The following is a 16049-nucleotide window of genomic DNA, read 5'->3' on the forward strand; positions in this document are numbered from 1 at the left end:
CCAAAATGCAACTGCTATTACTGTTTGCTTTTTCTGTATGGCTGTGCATGTGGGAAAGGGCAGGGAGTACATAGAAAATTGTTAGTGTGGGGAGAAAGGGAAAGCTTGTTCGCTTCAGCGTCATAAATTGGCTTTAATTTTACAGTTTTGCTTGAGGTAGTGTGGTTTGATGAACTGAGGACAAGGCTGTAACTGGGGCTTCCCTTTCTGTTTCCACAAAGGAGTAACTCCGTCTGTGAGACCTGCCCAGGTGATATGCTGAATGATGGTTACATGCATCTTTTGCAGGGTGAGGCAGAAGCCTTTGCGAAGCCACTGTTGCCAAGACCATTGAAATATGTACAGCATTTTAATACTTGGAGCTGTGTGCTTCCATTCACAGTGCCCTTTTTACCTGAAGCACGTATTTAATTGCACCAAAGTCTGATGTACGAAGAATTACTTGATTCCAAACTTCCCAAATGGAGATATTTTTTCACAGCAGTGGCAGATAAAGCATTGACTACTCCTCAGCTTTGCTCTGTGTGTATTTCCTTACTTGAATATAAGTAAATGAGAAGTTTTTAAACTGGGAGAATGTTTTTCTTGTGAATAACAGAATAAAAAGGGTTTAAGGTTGGTTATAAGAAAATAGGTGCAACTATATCTTTGATGACATAATCTATTTATTGATTAGAGTCACCAAATCTAGGGAGTGGGAAATCCTGAAGTTGTTTTTGCATAGCTAGGCATACAAATGATTTGTATATCCACTGCTTGTTAGAAATCAATATTGGAATTGGCAGAATGCATCGGGATTACCTGACCTTGTGGCACACAGACTATTGAAAACTAAGTGTCTTTTACTAGTGGTTTCTGTTGACAGCTAGCCTGGTGAGAATTAGGAGAGTCAACAAGTTATTTCTGGTTTAAAAAACATTAAAAACAAACCAAAAAAACAACACAGGTATTCATTTGCCTAGGCAGTCCAGAAAGTTTAGCATCTTCCTTCACCGGGGTTCTCTTACAGTTCCTCCCCCTTTGCCTTGCATGATCCCTTCCAGCCATACAGACCACCGTGAGCCTGCTGAGAGCAGGGAGCCCTCCGCCTCACAAAGAAGCACGCCAGAAACGGAAAGAACTGCGCCAGAAGCTGTTAGCTGAGCAAGAAGAGCTGGAGCGACAGATGAAAGAACTGCAAACAGCCAACGAGAACAAGCAGAAGGAACTAGAGACCGTGAGAAAGGTGGGAGTACAAGCTGCTGGCCTTCACGCTTTAGGCTCAGTCTCTGTGGTTGAGATGGGCTTCTTGAAGTATATTTGGCATCTGTTTCCTGTTCAGGTGTTCAGATGCACGAAGCAAGCTCCTGCAGAGGAGTTGAGCTTATATCAACTTGAGCTCCTAAGTAAATAGGTCTGCTGGGTCAGCTTGCCATAAAGGCTTAAGCACTGGTTGTTTCAGCTTCTAAGGTCTGACAAGTGGCCTTGGGGTTAACTCACGTGGCCCAGGCCTGTACCTAGGAAGGTCTTGTGAAGCTGCTGTGAAGGACAACTGCAACTGTGCTGTGGGTGGGGTCCAAGACTCGAGAATCTAGTCGTGTCAGTTACTCATTATTGTTTTGTTGATTCTTTTTTTTTTTCTTTTCCCCCTCCTGTTGGGAATGTCTGCCAAAATTGGGGCTTTCCATTAAGATTTTCTTAGGTAGTTTTTCAGAGTTGTTGTCTGAACTGTGTGGAGGAGTCTCTTCAGACAGACGTAGTTTTCAGAGATATAAATTGAATTTACAGAGAATCCAAAGATGCACATTGATTTTTGTGAGTATGTATTGGCATAATTTTATTATAGTAGTTAGGGAGGGATTTGTAGAGCTGAGAAACATACCAACCATTTATAAACCCTTTAAATGTATGTTCCTTGTGAACATTAAATTGACTTCTAGAGACCTGAAAACTGCACTAGAAAATTCTGAGTATTAGCAGAAGACTCTCTCAATAAATTAATTTCCTCATACATGGAGATAGGTTTTATCCCACATCTAATGACCAAAGGTGCCTTTGCTGCTGCTGCACACTCTAACAGTAGTAACTGTTAAAAAGTAGTAGCAAGTAATTGAACTTGCTGATGGATCTTTGTATGTTGGAACAAGAGGTGCCTCTGTAATAGTTCTTCACACAGACTTCATTATTCAGATGTACTTTCTACCTTCTATTGCTGTGATACCTTGTAATGAGGAGCGTGTACTGAAATAGCCTTGAGTGCCATCGAATTCCTCATTGCTGCCTAACATCGTGGCTGCTAGAGCAGTCCCCATCTATGCTCTGTGCTTACTCCAGAGTCTTGCTCACTATCGTCCTAAATTCTTTTTTTTTTTTTTTTCCATTCCCATTTAGGACAAATCTGCCTCAGTGCTAAAGTTTTTCCTAAATGAAAAACGCTAGCTAAAACACTAGTTTATTTGAAGAAAAAAGTGAAAAAAAAAAAACAAGAAGAAACACTCACAAATATTGTGAGAGTGTGTTAAAGGCGGTGAGTCTAGAAAGCAAATGCAAATCACCCAAAATGTATCTTTGGTTTGACAGTAGGGAAAACACTTTTTAATTTCATTTTAGCACCTATATTCTACCATGTGTGTAAGATTCATAATGCAAAATATGCTTTAAAGGGTAGCCTGAGTTTACCTACAAGTTACTGGTAATAATGCCTGTTAGCAGAAATCATAAGGATGACTTTCTGTGTTGAGTCCACTTCATGGAGAGAAAGTGGGGAAGATGACATGAGAGCAACCCCAAAGGAGCAGTAGGATGTTGACAGGTGCCAGGGAGTGTTGCTGAAATCCCAACAGGTAAACTACAGGGAGGAAGATAATTTAGTCTCTGACATGATTACTGGGGAGCTGCTATGCAGGAAGAATTCAGACTGATTAATTTTTGTTGATGTTGTTGTTTTGTTTTTGTTTTTGAAAAAGTAATCTTCAAGGAAAAGGCTCTGTAAATGGTTCAGGAAACTGTTGTTCTGTAAAGTTCAATTTGCTCCTGATGGCTGAGAGCCAGCCCTTGCACAGCAGCTGCCAAAGTGCAGCCCAAGACTGGCTTTTATCTTGATAGCTCCTGCACTTAAAAATTTCAGAAGAACATGCTCCTTTGTCTAAAATAGTTGTTTTTTCATATCTTTAAACGGAATTTTGAGCTATGCATGCTGAATAGACTGAAAGGTAAGTTTTTCGTACCAAGAGAGCATGCACAAGCCTTGTGTACTCTTTCAATTCGGAGTCTTGAATAGATCTCAGAGACTGTGCGAACTCCTCCTGCAATGAGGTGTTCTTGTTGACACCCCCTACCCCCACCAGTTCTCACATGTTGCAACTTTTCCCTAGTTGTCACGATAGCCAGATAACCTTACCAGCCAGCAGCTGATGTGCTCAGACGTGAACTGAACAGGAAACTGCTGATAAAAGATAAGAGTGGACAAATGTGTATTTTCTTGTTGAACTGGCTGGCAAAAGCCTAGCACTCACTCTTGCCGGTGACCGTGAGGGGTCATTTGCCATCTCAGCTCAGTATTGGCAATGTTTATTTAATTTGAAGGTGGGGAAGGAAATTGAAAGGAAATTTCACTTAAATAGCATCTGAAGTTTGACCACAATTATATGCTACCGATTACAGAAGAGCAATGAGACTTCTAAAAGACTTGTAGCGTAATTTTTAGCCTTTCAAAGGAGAACATTTCTGTACTATGTTCTGTGGCTTAAAAAGAGAAACTAGGAGCCTTCTTCCCTTCTCCCCATCTATTTTAGGCTAGAATAGGATTAGCACTTAAAGGAATTCCTTTGAGTTTTGGCTTGGTAGTTTTAGTTATTTAGGTCTCTGATTAGTTCACATAGGCTGTGCGAGAGGAAAATGACTTAAGTGTTGGACCTTCCCAAATACTGAAAAAGGATGGGTGTTCCTGTCTTACTGAGGGGCTGTGGAAGCAAATTCACCAGCCTGGCACGTTACAAAAGGGTGCTTGTTTTCTGTAAAGAATCTGATCTCTGGAAAAATCTGTGAAAGAATTATTTTGTTTTCAGTACTGTTAATGTTTTGACTGCTACTTGTACATTTCTAACCTTCTAAGCATTCTAAACATACACACTATTGAAGCCTAGATGAAAGGAAAAAACACAATGGCTATCTCTTTATTTGTAAAATCAAGATGCAAGCAGCAGCTGTTTACATGTCTGTAGTTTTGAGGGTATTTTTCCCCCCTAGTGTTCAAATGGTAATTACTGACTATAATGTCATTTACCTTACATGGCAATTTAGGGGATGTTGAAGGAATGTGATTCACGATAGCACAATTGCTTTATTATAGCCAACCTTTGTGGCACTTCTGCATTCCCATGGCAATTTAGTATGTCTCACTTCTGTTTCTGTATGAACACTATACATGCTGTCATGTTCTCACTGTTGTTGTAACTTTTGTGCAGTCCTGCCTGGAATGTGGTTTTCTATAGCAATAACAATTTTTTATCCTGTATGAGATAGAGAAGTAAATACAGTCATTTCTATTGGTTTTCCAAAGTAGAACTCGAAGTGTGGAGGAAATCTGATAATCGATTTTTCATTTGTAAATTGAAAATTGTCTTGCAATAAGACTGAAAATTATATTTGGAGATTGACAGTAACCTCAGAGAGTTTTTTTTTTTTTTTTTTTAAAAACAACAGTTGGCACTGTAATACTTTTGAAAGCTTCTTCCTTTTTTTTTTTTTTTTAATAAAAATAATTAAATTCAATTTCTTCCAGAGGCTTAGTTTTTACAAATTGTTTTTTCCTTCTTTTCTTGATCCTTTTTTCTATTCCAGCAACTGGAAGCAGCAGCTGCACGTGCTGCAGAGGAGGAAAAGAAAAGACTTCAGACTCAAGTTGAATTACAAGATCGCTTCAGTCTGGAGCTGGAGAGAGAAAAAATGGTGAGTAGTGCACATGGCTTTTTGCTATAATTCCACATAGCGAGCAGTGCTTCCAGCAATGACTTCCCTCATAGGCAATCACTGAAAGGTTTCAGCAGAATTTGCAGGAAGTTGAGTGCAGTCTGCATTACATTTACTAGAGACATAAGATGTATTTAGTAGTGAAAAAAGAATTGAAACACCCTGCCTACAACTTGTATAGCATTCAGAACTTAAATATTATTGGAAAAATCATGAATAGAATGAACTGTTTATAGGATAAAACACAGACTGAAGTTATCGTTGCAGTTTTCAGGGATGAAGAACGTGAGACTGGAATGTGTTATATGAATATACAAAATGAACAAAGATATAATTATAGTGTATTTTAGGAATTTTCTGAGTTGATTATATTCCCCAAACTGTTCTTTTTTTTTTTTAAATATACTGTTTGTTCTTTTGTATTTATACACATGCAAAATTAATTAAAGAAAAACTGCAGCTTTAAAACGCTGTTATCATGCCAAGGATTTATAAAACAACTAATTTTTGATCTTCAAGGGTTTTGTCAGGTATAATAGGCTCTTCTGTCAGTTGCAGAAAAGAAGTAGGAATAGGCTGATGTAATGGAACATCTCAGGACAAATGCACGTGCAGTGCTACTTTGTGGGATAAGTGTGAATCCTTGAATGCACTCGCTTTCTGGGTCAGTGGGATTTGGGTTAGCTGAGGGAAAGCAGCCCACTGAGCAGTGGAGCAGGACAGGACATCCTATCACACTTGAAACAAGCTATTTTTTTTGCTAACTTAAGGAGCAGTGCTTACCTTCTGTGAAGTCAGTGTTATGCATTACTAAATGCTGAGGTTTTGGTGCTTGTAAACCTCAGTTCAATGGCAGTGTGAGCCAAACAGGAGGACGGGCGGTTCTGGTGCCACAACAACCCTAGTTTCCTGCTCTGGTCAGTGAAACAGGGGAAATGGGATCAGAGGCTGAGTGACCATGGATATTCAGCTTCTCTTTCACCTTCCTCTAGCACTTACCTTCACTTTGTTGTTATAGTTGCTCTTCTCTTAGCAAAGCCAACATCCCTAGCTGGTGTCCAACATTTGACAGCTCAAGTTGCAGTGCCAGCATCCAGATATGTGTGAAATCTGCTACTGCCAAGGGAGGACTTGCCTGAGGAAACAAGTTGAGTGTAATTAAATGAGCTTGATCTTTGTGTCTAGACACTCTACAAGCTTTTTCTTCCTTCGGTTTAGCGTGTATTTGTAAGTTAAGTGATGTGATCGAACTGATTGAAGATAGGTTTAAACCACTGTACAAATCCTATGCAGCATGCAGTAGGCCAATGCAAGTGACTGTTTTTTTTCCCTTACTTTCTTACTTACACAGCTACAAATCTTGACTTCAATTTTACCGGTTTTGCTCTGCAGGTAGCAGGAAAAGGTCTCTCTGAAAATGTTATCAGAGAGAAACCTGTTAACTCCTTCAATATTGGAAACCTGAATGGAATGGTAGCTCATATGTGTCCTCAATTTACTTTGCTAGGTGAGACAAAAAATGGAAGAGCAAGTCGCTCAGAAGTCATCTGAACTGGAACAGTATTTACAGAGAGTACGTGAGCTGGAAGAAATGTACAAGCAGCTACAGGAAGCTTTGGAGGTTGAAAAACAGGCACGTCAAGATGAAGAAACTGTAAGGAAACTTCAGGCCAGGTATGCATTTTACCTAGTAGTGGCTTATTTCCGTTTCACTGCAATATTAAACAACTGTACTCTACTTTTAAAGATTGCTGAGCATTACCACTGCTAATTGAAACATACGTGAAAACCATAAATACCACCTTTAGTCTTCGGATCTTAAGAAAAAAATATCTACCATCTTTGCACTTTAAGCTAGTCTTGCCTCCCAGCAAAGTGTCCGAAATGCAAGCAGTTCCAGAAAAGCAGGCTCACTTATTTTTCATCAGGCGTTGTGCCTGTCCATGCATCCAAAATTGAGATCGCTCTGCACAAACTTTCAGTTATATGTTTTATAAAGCACTAACTGTAAATATGACTTGCTGTTACGTTTTATTGCAGGTTTAAATTTTAAGTGATAAAAGGTTAAGTCTTCTCTTACTCATATGGGCTTCATTTAGTGTGATTTCTTTCTTCATATAGTCAGTCCTCCCAAGACAGTTAAGATAACTCACGCGCGTTTGTTTTGTCTGTGGTTTTCAGTGTGTGCATTTGCATTATTGACTACATTTTCTGAATAGCCCTTTGTAGCAGCGAGTCTGCTTGCACTTCTGGCATGATTTTCGGTGTTACACTGAATACAAGCCAAGAAGCAGTAATTTTTTCCCTCCTTCCTGAGTCCCGTCCCCCCCCCCTCACTCCCCCCCCCAGTAATTAGCTTGGCTTTCCTCTGTGTATGCTACATGCTGGATACAGCTTACTTTAAAGTGCAGTTAACATCACAATCCACAATCCCCATTGCAGATTACTGGAAGAAGAGTCAGCAAAGAGAGCTGAACTGGAAAAATGGCACTTGCAGCAGCAGCAGACCATTCAGATGACAGAAGCAGAGAAGCAAGAGCTAGAAAACCAGAGGATGATAAAGGAACGGGCTCTTCAAGTTGCTATGCAGCAACTGGAACAGCTTGAACTGGAAAGGAAGGAGGCCCTTGAGCAATATGAGGTGAGCTGTTCTGTTTATCTACCTCTCATGCTTAGCCAGATATGCAGCAGTTTAACTGAATTTGAAGTTTGTCCATTTCTTGCTTGTTTAAGGATTAGTAAACAAAAGATTTTTAAGTAGAGCTAGGATAGTTATGTCTTTTTTTTCCCCAGACCAGTAGATATATGTGAGGAAGAGGTCGGGTTTCAGACATAACCCCCTCTAATATTTTATCCCAATTCACGTGCAAGCCAGCTTGATAATAGCCTGCAATATTCTATATACATTTGTCTTCTGCTGTAGACTAACTATCCATGTGCAGTCCAGTTGCTGTCATAACCCAGTGCCTTATACTTTTTAAATTACTGAACCTTGCAATATTTTGATAATGTAATGGGGCAATATTGTCTTCTACAGACAAAAATTGATGTGCTACTGTAAGCCCTTGCTCCTTAACAAGGTATTTAAGCACTGAATTATGTCAAGGATAGCTGGGAATTAGTCCAGATTCTCAAATGGGCAGCAATGCCTGATGTCCTAAGTGCCAGGGCTGTTCTCTGTTCCACTGAGTGTTTTTGGTGTAGGCCAGTAGCTGTATTCACGGAATAAATATAAAGAATTTGTCAGAATCCTGTGACTACAGAGACTGAATTTCTACATACTTTCTATGGCTAGGGAGGTATTAATCCTGCATCTGTTTAGGTCAGGAAACAAAACACAGCTAGATTTCTGTTTAACGTGGGAGTGTGTTTACGCTGTTTTCTGTGCCCTTGGAATGAGTTTCTGTGAAGGACAAACTATTGATCTGTCTTGACCAGCACAGAATACTGCAACGACTACAAGAACAGGCCCAGATGTAGTATTTTTTCCAGTTTTACAACTTACCCTGTTGGTGTTACATCTGGCACAATCAGTAGAGTTGCTTTCAGATAATACTCAACTTGTTTTTTTTTTTGGATGGCTTTTTGTACGTAAGCCATCTCAGGCTTTTTGTATGTAAAATAAAATACCACTGTTATCTAGACATCTAGAATACATCTACCATTATCTAAACATCTAGAATATACTACACTTACAAAACAAACAAGAAAATCAGAAGAGAAATGGTGGAGTAGGTCACTGCAATAACTGACATAGTATTTTAGAAATCGTTACGCATTCTAGTCTTTCATTTGCAATAGACCAAAAGACCAATTTAGACAGAAGAATCTCTCTTCTGTGCTTGGGCTACCAGCAGTGGCCTACTTCCTAGCTTATGTTTTATGATTTGTTATAATGTCTACTAGAAGGTTGTAGATCAAATGTAGTAGTTCTAGATAGCCTCTAATTTGAAACTATAGTTTGTGTGTGTTTTTAGTCTTCATGAAGACTAGCCCTAACTGTGCAGCTAGACAATCTTATGAAATCTGGTTTGAGGGCTTGCTTTTATACCATTGGTGACTGACTATATTAGTTAAAATGTTAATCTGAAATGAAATGGTCCTGTCCATTGCCCTAAACAGAGGGCAGGCTGACATAGTATCATATAGTCTTTAGGTTTAAAGGGAGGCATTGTCTTTTTATATAAATTAAATTGTTCTTGTTTGCAAATGGGCTGTATTTTATTTCAGGAGGTTAAAAAGAAGTTGGAAACAGCAGCTAATAACACCAAGACTTGGAAAGATAAAGTAGCTCATCACGAGGGATTAATTCGACTAATAGAGCCAGGTATGTTATCAACAGAAAAATAACCAAAACACTGTATTAACCCCATCTCATATACTTGCATCACCTAGCTATTTATTGAAGTCTGCCTTTTGTTGTAGCTTACTGGTTTCAATACAGCCTATAACTACTACGTTTGTCAGAACTGCTGATCATAATAGGATCTTCCCTCAGAATGGTAGAATTCTGCATTCAGAACCCAAATAGAAGAAGAGAAAAGGTTGCAACTATGCAATATAATGCAACATGAAAACACTGTTGGCACCAGACCTTCAAATACATTTTGTGCAGTATAGTGCAAGCACTGAAGTATCTTTACTGATAAGATTAGTGCCCCCTGAGGATTTGGTTTTGCTTGAATTAAATTTAATGATGGTGGTGGGAACAAATACAGGCTCATAGTTGTTTGAGAGAAGGATTAATTAGCATTAAAGCCTCATACCTAGGATGTGTTGAAATCTGAGCAAAATTAAACATAAGAAACTTTCAAGTCTTTACTGTCCCTGATAAAACTATTTATTTTTTAAATTTTTACTTATTTTTAAACAACATAAGGATCTACCTGAACATTGCATTTTTGGGTGTTTAATGCAATTAGCCTAAATGCTGATTGTCAAAACCACAAAGTAAAGGTATCTAAAATATTTGCTGAATTTTTAGAAGTTGTTTAACTTTTTAGCTTAATTAATACCATGCCAGCCTTATACAGGAAAGCGTCTTTGTGATGCTGTGCTGGAGAGATTGCTTTCCCTTAGGGACATCTGTAACAGCAAGAATAACGGAAGACAGTTACTTCTATACAACTATTTTGCAGGGGCAATAGGACATAAAGATGGCAGCAGCTGGACTTTTCACACTAAGCACCTTCACTGACTGTGTGTCCCAGGCATTCCTCCCTCCTCAGTTAGGCAGGCCACCTTTGTGAGGGATTCCAGTCACAGAAGAGACAGCACTTACCGAATCGTCCTGTGGCACCTCCAACTCTGCCCCACCGATGGTGTGTGAGTGATGTTGCTGTCAGAAATGCCTGTTTCAAGCATTGCACTTTGTCTTCCAGGTTCCAAGAATCCTCACTTAATCACAAACTGGGGCCCGGCAGCCTTCACTGAAGCAGAACTGGAGGAAAGACAAAAGAGCTGGAAAGGGAAGAAAGCCACTTCTGAGTAACAACGGTAGCTGACATTCCGTTTGTGAATAGAAGCACACCTTTGTTCATTCTGCTTTGCACAGAACAGCTCACTGTTGCTCTTTTGAAGATCTTAGTTTACCCTACAGGTTGGGCCTTTCTAAAAAGGAAATACTGTTTACCACATAGGAGTGTCTAATAAGAGCTCAGTAACTATAACGTGTGGTGTCTGACAGTCTGTGCTGTTTTGCCTCACATTCTCAGATACTTTGTTCTTTTATGCAAAACTTTTCAACTCAAGATTTTTATTCAAACATAGCCCGTGACAGTATTGTTTCTATACTAGCCTGTAACAATCTGATAGCATCTAACCATCAGGCAGCATCATTTTCATTCCAAAAAGCAAGGGAAACAACTGTTATATTGGTTCAGTTAGTAATAATTTAAGCCCATGCTAAGTCAATCCTGAAGGTTCTGTCTGACTCTGAGACAGAGCATTACCTTTCCTTCCTTTTAGTCTCCTTTCATTTTTCTCTGTGCCTGCTGCTCTTCACATGGGGGGTTAGTGCTTAATATCTTCTTCCTTACTGAGAGCAGGCTGACATCACAGGGTGCCTGTTGCTGCTGTTTCCTGGCTGGGCTGATTTTTGTGTCCTTTGTTTGCAGGAATCCAAACAAAAGAATTGGAAATAGGTATGTTCAAAATGCTGCTGTAAAACATTTGGAAAAAGCAGTCATGCAAGATTGAGCTTGGTACTGGCTTGTACATAAGAAGTTCTTAAAAAAACCAACAGAATTTAGAAAACCATAATGCTTTCGGTTTGTGGTTTAAAAGATGTACAGTTTTGACTTACAGATTTCTGGAGTGGATGAATGGAACTTGAGGGTATGTACAAGCCTTGATGCAGGTGATGTTGTTGGCCACGTTTATGCAAGACATTTGATTATACAATTACTATCGCTATAGATGCAGCACGCTGTTTTGTCTTATTCTTTATTGGAGGCCAGAATCCAAAAATGTAATGCAAGAGGAAGTCCCGCCTTGCAAAGAACAGGTGCCCATTGAAGTGGTTTGTTAATTAGTTTTGACCTTTGTACATACACGAAACATGTAAAACCATCTTTTCGCATGTGGTTCTTAGTTCAGCTAAATGTTAAATTATTTGTAGTAAATAAGAAGTGCCTGTTTCTAATGGATAACCAGTGCCTTTGTATACACCATTGTGATACTCAGCTCTCAGAAGAGCAGAAGCTGTATAGAAACAAACTTTGGATTTGGAATTCCATAGCATTTTATTTGCTTGTTAACTAAACCTCACTCAAATACTGAATCTTTGCAGTCTTTTAGTCTTTAGTTATATTTTTATACTAATTGAAATCTTTAGTATTTTGGCAAATGGAATACTGATTAAAGTGAAAGGTAAATTGAGGCTCTTCCTATTTGTATTTACTGTACAGGACAGCAATAGTTCCTTAAGCTTGCTAACAAGGCATTTTTAAAATTGATTTTGTTTACAATGAAATGTGAAAAAAAAACTGTAATGGAAATACTAATGTATACGTTGTTAAACGTTGCTAAAGGAGGTGGAACAGTATTTATAACTACCCAACACCTTTTATGTGGAAAGAAGAAGGTGCCTTGGGACTAAAACTTTTTAATTTTTCTAACAGTCTTTACTTTGGACAAATATTTTTTAAAAAAACACCAAATGATGCATGTTTTCATATTTTTTACTGTTCTTTAGAATCAGCTATTTAATAAAGTAATACAAAGTCATTTACATTTCTGAATGATCTGCTGGCTTTTTGTATCAGTTTCTTTTGGGATTCTTTTTGCATTGGTTTCTTTACACATTGTGGAACAAATACACCCTTAAACCAAATCCCATTGATCATACTGTTAAAGCCATAACGGTGGTAGTCAGAGAGACAGTATATGTTAAGAACAGCAACAGTTATGTGAGAATCATTACACTCTGACATATTAAATATGAACATATTTGAGACAGCAGCACTCAGTAACAGTATTGTGAGGGTGCAATTTAGGTAATTTCTGGAATGCAAAGTGTGGCAGATGGGAAATTAATTTATACGTCCTCTTATCAGTGAGTTAATGAAAATAGCTGCACTTAGGGTATGATGGCACATATAGACATGTGCCTCTGCAGGCAAAACAGGCCCTTAATTAAAATGTCATCCATATACTTCATTTTTTCTTAGTTGCTATTAGCTGAGGAAATGAGCCAAATGTCCTTCACTTTGTGTGAAGTGTTGCGCAGTAAAGGGGGGGGCAAGAGGGAAAGGACTTAAGAGCTGACCAATTGCATTCTGAGCAAAAAAAATTCCACTTCAGAATACGTCCATTAAAGCTACACCTCAAACATATTGTTCAAAGAGAGAGCAGTGCTGTGAGTCAGCGTCACCGCATCTCATGAAACAGCGCAGCATGGAAAAAACTCACAGCCCCCTGCTGCATGATCATCTCTGAGGTTACATCAGTCTTACTCCAAGAGAGAAATAAGTAAGTCTGATCAGGGGGAGGCTATCAATGAAAGGTGATGCTAAGTAAGTCTCATTCCATCCCTGAAACATGCCTTGCAAAATCTCGTGTCGCTCATACACAGCGGATTTACCTGTGCAGAAAGCAGTAGGATGCTGCTGCTTCTGCTCTTGACACCTCAGTACAATGCGCTGGAAGGCTTCATCCTGGCTGCCCAGTTCTGGTTTACCTTCTGCTGATGGAAGAACATCCTGCAAAACAATAGTACAGGCTCATTCTTCTCCCAAGCCATGACAGGATTTTTGTTCTGTGACCATTTATGGTACTGGTGTATGAGACTTCTACCTTTACTCATTCCCAAACTGCAACAGCAGTTTCCAGCAACTCATTTCTTCAGTTTACCTCTCCTGCATGCACAGCCACAAAAGCAAAGCCTGTGTGGTGAAGCAACATGGTGTTAGGACACGAGCTGTATCCTGGGGAGCTCCAGGGGGTGGGGCGTGTGGGGAGATTTAAAACAAAACAAACAAAAAGTAAATGTTCTGTCTTTCTTGCAGTTCCTGCTGGCAGAATAACCACACCATCTATCGGTACAAGTGAGCCGAAAATAATTGCTCTGAATTTTATCTTGATAAAATAAAGCATTTTTAGGTAAATAACTTTTGAGTAACTAAATGTGTGGCTAATACACCAGTGGGTACCCCAGGAAAAGAGATAGCCATGAATTCTTTTTATCATGTAGCACAGAGCAGTAATTCCGTACTTATTAGGTAAAGGACCCAAAAGAGAGGGATTAAAAAGTGCCATAAATTTGTCACTAATGGAATGAAAGAACTCCTGCAACACTAGAAAGGTTTTAGTCCCCCTCCACCTCCTCAGCTAGGGACTTTCTGACACTGGCTCCACCATGCCAGTTAGTTAATAACTGTGGCTGTCTTTTTTTTTTTTATTTAATCTTTTCAACTCAAGGTGGGAGGCCCCAGAGCTCCTTGTCTGGCTGTACCCTGCTGGGACTTTGGCCCAGGCTGCCCGCTGGGTCTGGCGGGGTGGCCCTTAGCAAACCAGGGCAGCGCTGGGGCCTGTCTCATATTTGGACTTCCGCTGCCATCTGGTGGTAGTTCAGCCCTGAAGCATCTCAGCTGCCCCAGCCAGCATGATGAACAGCAGTTCTACACCGTGACCAGCCTGAGACAGTGAAAACCACACTTGTGCTTCATTCCCCTTCACCAACTCCACCAGACGTTTACAAGAGCAGTGATGTACCATGGCCGAAGAACTGCGGAGTGGCCCAGTGCTGCTGTGTTGTGATTACCTCGCTGCCATCACCATTGTGTTCTACCTCGTGTTCTGTTCCTCGACTTCATGAGCTAATTTGGTTCTTCTGCCATCTCAGCTCAGTGAACATGATCCCACAGTCGCCCTAGGAAAAAAAAAAAAAGATTTTACAATATGAGTGTTACCATTAGCTGAGGATAAATATGTTCAGAGCCTTAAAGCTAAATCAGAAATATTGAAACAAAACAAAACAACAACAAACCCACCCACCACTGTACTGAGGAAGGATGAGGCATGCGGATACATCATTCAGTGAGCTCTCAGCTGCAGAGCAAAGCTGAAGCTGCCATATGGCTCTGCTAGAGACTAAGGCCAGGGTCAAGGAGAAACATGTAAGGAAGGTTACTTGCCTGTAACTAAGGTTTTTCCAGATACCTTGTGGACACACCTCATTTATCCTTTACCTTCACCCTGTTGTCTCTCATCCTACTGAACACTGCTCATTGACATGCAGGATAAAAACGCACTTTTAAAAAACACTTTGGGGCTCCCCACCTGGAAGGGTAAGCAGCCATGCAGACACCTTGTCTTAGGGACTCCTCCTGTTACTGCTAATGGGACCACAAAGTACTTCAGGAGTCCCAGAATGAAACAAAAAGAGAAAGCTTGTAAGACTATATGAATTTAGAGGTAATAACATTTACACTTTGAGTCTCATCGTGCATGTTAACCAGTTGGAAACACCAAGGAAAAAAGCAGAAATAGCATTATCTATGTCAAAACTGGGCAGCCTTTGAGATAATGGCAAGGCCAGCGGTTGTTTTAGCACTTAAAATGAAAAGATTTGGAAAGTGGTGGCTGCTTCTCACCTCCAAAATATATCAAAATTGGAACAATATGATACAAAACAAAAGATAAAAACATCCTGAAAAGCCTTAGAAGGGAAATTTAATGACCCTACAAGCACAATCCTAGAAAGGCCCCTGGATGAGAGCCCCTCTTGCCCCTGATTTCTCATATTTAGCCTAGTGGGCAGAGGTAAATGTAAAAGGATATGAGCAGCTAGTCAGACAGAAAGCCTCTGACTGGCTGAGCAGAATCACAGAATCATTAAGGTTGAATAAGACCTCCAAGATCATCTGGTCCAACCATCCCCCTACCACCAATATCACCCACTAAACCATGTCCCTAAGCACAATGTCCAACCTTTTTGGTAGATATGTTGATATAAAGAAAACAAAGCAAACAAAAAAACAGAACAACTGCACTCCCATTTTCCCTCTGGTCATTATTTTCAATACATTAAAAAAAAAAAAAAATCAAGCAAGCATGCAAAATAACCCATCCTTTCCACTTTCATCAGTGTGCTCACTGCTCACGTAGCTTTTCTGCCTATCCGAGGAACTTGCTCTAGCACCAGCTTTATACACTGTTATAAAATTAATAGAGCTGCTTGCCACAGTTACACCACATTTAACTGGGCCGCCTCCTATCTTCGCGCAAGTGCCTGTCTGCTGTTATTCCTGTTGCCTGTTTCCTAAGCACACAAGTGATTTGCTCATGCTGTACAGATGCTGACGTGGGGAATATAGGCGTACGTATGAGTGCAATTTGCACAGGCTTGTGTTGGTTGCTTTTATCTGTAGCTGAACAAGGAACCTGTGTCCTTTCACCTAACCCGACCAACAAATCTAATTAGAACACACGAGTATCTCAGATGGGATTTAAAACTTGAACAGTGCTGTGAGACAGTTTCAAAAGCCCAGGCTTCCCCAGTGTTGTCATTTATAAGCTGTTTCAATGCCTACCAGAGTACAGGGGTTTTTCTTTCTGCTCCAAAGAGGCTCATGGTGCTCATCTCTGACACATCACAC

General features: G+C 39.9%; 1 protein-coding gene across 4 annotated transcripts in view; it reads left to right on the top strand.

The window, feature by feature from the left end:
• SWAP70 (switching B cell complex subunit SWAP70) overlaps nt 1–12183 on the top strand; it is a 36024-nt gene extending 23841 nt beyond the window's left edge. For 3 of the 4 annotated variants that reach the window (XM_068685301.1, XM_068685303.1, XM_068685304.1), the window contains 6 exons: nt 1044–1225; nt 4822–4929; nt 6458–6624; nt 7393–7591; nt 9181–9277; nt 10332–12183. In XM_068685301.1, coding sequence (XP_068541402.1) covers nt 1044–1225; nt 4822–4929; nt 6458–6624; nt 7393–7591; nt 9181–9277; nt 10332–10441 — 863 coding nt within the window. In that variant the 3' untranslated portion in view covers nt 10442–12183. The remainder of the gene's footprint in view (nt 1–1043; nt 1226–4821; nt 4930–6457; nt 6625–7392; nt 7592–9180; nt 9278–10331) is intronic. The other variant, XM_068685302.1, reaches the window with a different exon arrangement.
• Nucleotides 12184–16049: the final 3866 nt, after the last annotated feature.

This window comes from Anas acuta, chromosome 5 (genome assembly GCF_963932015.1).
Source record: "Anas acuta chromosome 5, bAnaAcu1.1, whole genome shotgun sequence".
Taxonomy (NCBI): Eukaryota; Metazoa; Chordata; class Aves; order Anseriformes; family Anatidae; genus Anas; species Anas acuta.